The 5,325-nt window shown below is 46.2% G+C and overlaps 1 protein-coding gene across 1 annotated transcript; it reads right to left on the bottom strand.

Moving 5' to 3' along the window:
- Positions 1 to 1,721: 1,721 nt before the first annotated feature.
- LOC125532202 (DNA annealing helicase and endonuclease ZRANB3-like) lies at positions 1,722 to 4,439 on the bottom strand. The gene is made up of 7 exons (XM_048696347.1): positions 3,988 to 4,439; positions 3,441 to 3,625; positions 3,262 to 3,364; positions 2,982 to 3,127; positions 2,682 to 2,761; positions 2,456 to 2,610; positions 1,722 to 2,133 (listed from the first exon to the last, which is right to left on the bottom strand). The coding sequence occupies exons 1-7, from the start codon at positions 4,399 to 4,401 to the stop codon at positions 2,035 to 2,037; spliced, it is 1,182 nt and encodes a 393-aa protein (XP_048552304.1). The 5' UTR covers positions 4,402 to 4,439; the 3' UTR covers positions 1,722 to 2,034.
- Positions 4,440 to 5,325: the final 886 nt, after the last annotated feature.

Below are 5,325 nucleotides of genomic sequence, written 5' to 3'. Positions count from 1 at the left end.
CTCAATCGCTTGGTAACGTCTTCTGAGCTCATGGCTGGGTACTGCCACGAATAGGTTAGAGAACCTGCATGCATGAATGGGCCGAGTGAAATTCCACACCGAGAGTGGATGAGCCTGGTCTCATCTCTGGATCACTGGGTGTGGAAGTTGGTACTGGAGCACCTAAACCGTACATTACCAAAACTACTCCTACCCCGCACCAAATCCCAAACGACCCTCCTGTCCGCGCCAAATTCATGAAGGGTACTAGCACTTGAGCTCGTTGTTCTTCATATCGTGTTCCTTCGACGCAGCGATGCACGTTCAGGAAGCTAGTGGTGGTACGATGCGGGTGTAGGGAGCTTCATTCGAGGACAAGCACCCACGGTGGATGGAGAAGAATTTAAGTCACAATCCTTGATCATGTTATTAATCACGCGCCGCATTAGAGATTTAGACATACAAAGGGTATATGCTTCCGTTTTGGGGATTTTGAACATATAGGTATCGTGGAGTAACGATTTTCTCAAAAGTGAATACAAACGCCCATTAAAAATCTTTCATCTTATTATTGACATCACAATCGATTACCATACAGAATGGTAGTTTGGCTCTTCTTCCTCCTTATGACCTTGGCGTTACCTGATGCTGGGAATGGAAGCACCAACTGCGATACAGTCTTGTTTGCATCGCTAGTCCAAGAACAATGCGATGGCGAGCCAGCGACAGGCCTATGCTGTGAGGTGCTCAGGACAATCATTACATCCTCGAGGGGCAAGCTGCCATGTCTCAAAATGGTTATTGACCAGCCTGAGCTTAAGTATTTGGGATTCACCAGAGGGCTCCTGCTGGACATGGCCAAGTCGTGCACTGCATCAAGGGCCGCTCCCCCAGCTGATGTAACAGCAGGTATGTTAAAAGTAAATGCATTGTCCTCTTTTGAGAAATCTGCCTGTGTTACTGTCATGTTAAAATGGTGGGTAGTACTACTTGCTATCCTAGCTTGAGAAATACACAAGTGTAGTGATATGTTATCTGTCTACATGACCCTTGCATGTGTTACTGTCATGGAGAAATGGTGTGCACAGCGAGCAATGCATGATTGCCTAAAAAACTTTTTTATGCGCAGGTTCTCTGCGCCCCAATCACAGGGAGGTGGGCGTGTGGCTAAAGCTAAGCATGAGGAAAGCCACGGGGGTGCTGGTGTGCCCAGGGACACCGAAAGCAGCTGGCAGTGGTTCTTCCCTGTGCTCGCTAAGCAGTGGTTGTTGTTGCAACATTTGTTCACCTATGCTGCAGAGGATTGAGACCACTGACGATCTAAGGGCTACATGCATTTTCAGGGTGCATCTTCTCTTAAAATTGTGATGTACTGAAAATATTTCACTTGGCTCCACCTGTAATCTTACCTTCTAGGATGTGTTCCGGGTGCTGCCTTTTAAAACCTTGTCTCATGTGCACCGATCAAGATAAACCATACGTACACTGCACCATACATGCATGAGCAGATGGCATTCGGTCACCAGGCTCCGGGCATATTCTTACCGCTCCAAACGAGTGAAAGGTCCACAGCACCACACGCTGCGAGGAGCTCCGCATGAAGAGCACTGGATACACGGTCAGTTCTTCCCCCTCCCTTTGCAGCAACAACAGCACCTTCATTGTCACGCACGACAACACCCCAGCAGCCCGCATGATTCTGCCCCTCGATGTATGAGCCATCCACATTTAGCCTCAGCACCTCCTGGAACTGGATGGCAGTGTCCAGATTCTTTAAATGAATTGAAACAAATCTTACAGCAGCAGCATACCACAATATTGCCTCCAAGTATATGTAAGAGTTTTGCGACAGTAGCTGACTTGGTTGCAATTGGGTTGCATAATTCTACCAACCTTCTTCAGTTGACAACAAAAGGTTGACTGAAGATGGTATCAGATTTGCAACTAAAGGAAAATACATACTTCTACATGAGTATCGCATTCAACACATGCACAAAACATCTGTCCAATGAGACCACAAAATAACCGTCCCAGGTGTACTAGTGCCATAACATGCTATTTTCTGGGCGTAAGAGGAGCCTGCGGTACTGCTGAGTAGGCACTGCCAGGGACTGTAACCAACCAAGAATCGTCGTCTTCTGTCGCTTCACATGCCTACAACAAAAAAAAGTTGAATGTCAACATCAAGAGTATTATCAGTGAACTAGAACTGTGCATGTCACAAAAATATGGAACAACTCTAACAAATCAACCTTATTTACAACTTAATCAACTGACTTCTGAACGTGTCATTTGCGGAAGAATCGATTGGTGTCAGTCATGCCTCTATGAAATGGAATGTTGGAAGTTGCAGAAGTAAATATAGGAGAAAATCACTTCTTTTTAACACAGAAAAGACATGTGGTTATCCAGAGAGCTTAAATCTTGCGAAAATTTAAAGGCTAGAAGATACTTGAACTCCAGAGGAACTACTAACATCATCCTTCAGCTGATTCACAGCATTTCTCAGAAGCTCTTCGGCCTTCCTTCTTTCTTCTTTTCTTGCTTCTTTTCGCTCCTTTTGCTGATCTTTGGTGACCTCAGCATGACAAGCCACGCAAAGCGTCCTCATATTCTCGAGTGTGCATTCCCCTGCCAGAAACCACATGAATTAGGACATGCAGTGATGAGCCAACAAGATAGAAACTGTACATGTACTGTACCTCCTCCTTTATACACAGGTACTATATGATCTGCATGCCAAGCATTTCCCCGTGTTGGCTCTTCGACAAGCTTTGCTAGCCTGTGGTCCAGTACAGCATTAATAAGACAACCCACATGAAACCGTCAGATTAATAATGATGGAAATTCCCATTTTCGTCAATATTTGGTGAGTTCTGTTAGTGTATTACAGCTGTTCAGACCAGAGTGCTCTGCTAAACTGTGCTAGATATGCAAAGTGAAGCATGTAAAAGCTGCCAAAAGGTTGGAAATGCATAGTATCAGAGTGTTGTAGCACTTACAGCTTCTTCCTACATGCAATATTTGGAGCAACACTCCTGATGTGTGCTTCTCTCTTTTGGTTGCTGAGGGGTTTAATATGTTTGACGAGCTTGCAGCAGTCAAGCTTGCACTGGGAACATATACCATGTTCTATTTGAAACAGTGCCTGTAAAGTAAAGGTATTTAACAAGCAGAAACTCCATTACATACAATTCACAATTTTTGTTTGTAGAAATGGCAAATTAGCCTTATTTCCACATCAGGGCTATGTTAATGGCAGAAGGTAAAAGTAAGTCATACCTGCCGCAGGGCACTCTGGTTGGTTCTCAATCTGTACAACCGGAAGCAATCAAGCTTACAGAATAGATCTTCAAAATATTCGGGTGATTTCGCAAGATTCCCACTGAACAAAAACAAAGAGCATTGTTATGACAGAACATGATTGGCTCCAGAACAAGTACATCAGCGAGTCATATTACCTGCAAAGTTTTTGACATAATTTGCAGAGAGGCTCATCATCAGTAGTCCAGCCTTGAGTGTATTCTCTCTCTTTAGTCGTGCCACGACGTAAAACCACCTTTCTCCATTCAGCATTTTCAGGCAAATGATCACTGACAACACTCAATGGAGCTATACGCCTCTTACTCCCCCCTTTAATCAATCCCTAAGAAAGTCGATCACAACAGACATAAAAGAGGACACCATCAAATCAAGGAACAAGCCAAGTATTTATTCTATGATAAATGTCATCTGTTCTTAGTTTGGCACAAGATCATGTCTCATGTCTGTAGCGTAAGTATTAACTCAGGTAAGACTGGAGTGCAAATGGAAAATTCAGACTTATTCTTATACAAACTTAAGCAGATATTGGGATACTTTTCTAGGACATAAGAAGTTTGCATGACATAGATGTATAGTCGTAATCTCGTGGATACCAGGCATTGTTTTGCACCGTATTTGCAATCTTTGTAACTGGAACAAATTGAGTTTGCAAAGAAAAGAGTGTCAAAGTCAAGATGTGCATACTTGTGTACTGTGGCTGATGCTATTTGTCAGATAGCACAACTCAAGGCTCAATGGAAGCTGTAACGGCTTTCCCAGGAGTTTCCTCTGATCAATTGGTCTTAGTTCTAACCATTCTTTTACAAATGCTTTGAACATATTGCAAAATGCTGGATTAGTCAAGAGCTGCCTACTTGCTTTCTTGTCACTACTAGAGCATAAAGGTGATTCTACTTCTTCAGGCAGAAAATTCTGAAAAAGTGGTCTGGGTCTTGAATCATGTCCTGGAACACAAATGTACAAGTGGATTCGACCTGTATGATGGCTAACCTGTGAAAGATGATAACAAATCAGAGGAATTTGAAGAATTAGATGGCAAAAGAAAGCAAACTGATATGAAAATAATGTTGCAAGTTGGGACAAGCAGTAATACAACATGTAAACTGAATTTGAACCCACCACAGAAGATGGCTCTCTCTCGGTGCTCCGCCAACGGGATATCCCGCTTGCCCCTCTCTACTGCCGCCGCCCTGCCAGCGCTGCCGCGGTTCATCCAGTCCAGCCAAACTGCGCTACAGGGCATTCTCTGCATTAGCAACGATGCTGCCTTGGCTCGTTCTCAAACCTTGCTGAGCTCCTTGTGCTCGTCGATCACCACCCCAGACCTAGCCTCTGCGACCCCTTTGCTAGCCTGTTTTGCTGGCTCGGCAGCTCACCTTGATGAAACCCTTGCCGCAGCTTTCCTCCACACATGCTATGGCGGTTCTGCCTTTGAGCTCTTCGTTCACAAGATTTCGCATCGCCTTTTCCGCTTCCATGTCGCCTCAAGGGAGGTGGCTGACCTTGTCCTTCGCTTTGCCGTCTTCAAGCGGCGCCTCGTCTCCCTTGTTGTGCTGCCATTCGACCTAGCCCTAGCCACCCCCGTGCGACCGCCGGCGGCATCGCTCTCCTGCCGCCCGTTGGCCGCTGTCCTCCATGTCCCGTCAGATCTTGGCCTTGCCTTCGAGCGCCTTGCATGGTCTTGCCGCCGCTCCTCCGTCACTCTCCAGGCTGGGCACTCGGCTCATGGGTGTCGCTCGTATGCAAGGATCATCCAGTTCCCTTTTAATGTGGGGGCTGATCTCTTTGCTCTCATCCTGGCTTGTCTCTTCGGTGGAGATCATGAGGCTTTCAACGTCACCATTGATGGGGAGGGACGCTTCTCCTTCACCGTTGCCTCCAAGGACGTCGCCTGCCTTATCGCCAGCTTTGGTGATTTCTGGCGGCGTGGCATTCTGCTCCGGTTTCCCCCTCCACCGTCGACCTCGCCCCCGTCGCCGGTGGGCAGTGCGGCGGCTGGAATCAGCCTTGCTTCCTCGACTT

Source organism: Triticum urartu, unplaced genomic scaffold (genome assembly GCF_003073215.2).
Source record: "Triticum urartu cultivar G1812 unplaced genomic scaffold, Tu2.1 TuUngrouped_contig_9365, whole genome shotgun sequence".
NCBI classification, from domain to species: Eukaryota; Viridiplantae; Streptophyta; class Magnoliopsida; order Poales; family Poaceae; genus Triticum; species Triticum urartu.
This window is presented reverse-complemented; position numbering and strand designations above follow the sequence as displayed.

What these genes read in the sequence shown, in the direction of transcription:
- LOC125532202 (XM_048696347.1), bottom strand. Translation starts at nt 4,401, where the DNA reads ATGTTGTATTACTGCTTGTCCCAACTTGCAACATTATTTTCATATCAG. An exon ending in TTATGTCAAAAACTTTGCAG is followed by an intron (nt 3,365 to 3,440) that starts GTAATATGACTC and finishes GTTTTTGTTCAG; the next exon opens with TGGGAATCTTGCGAAATCAC. An exon ending in TGAATCAGCTGAAGGATGAT is followed by an intron (nt 2,134 to 2,455) that starts GTTAGTAGTTCC and finishes TTTTTGTTGTAG; the next exon opens with GCATGTGAAGCGACAGAAGA.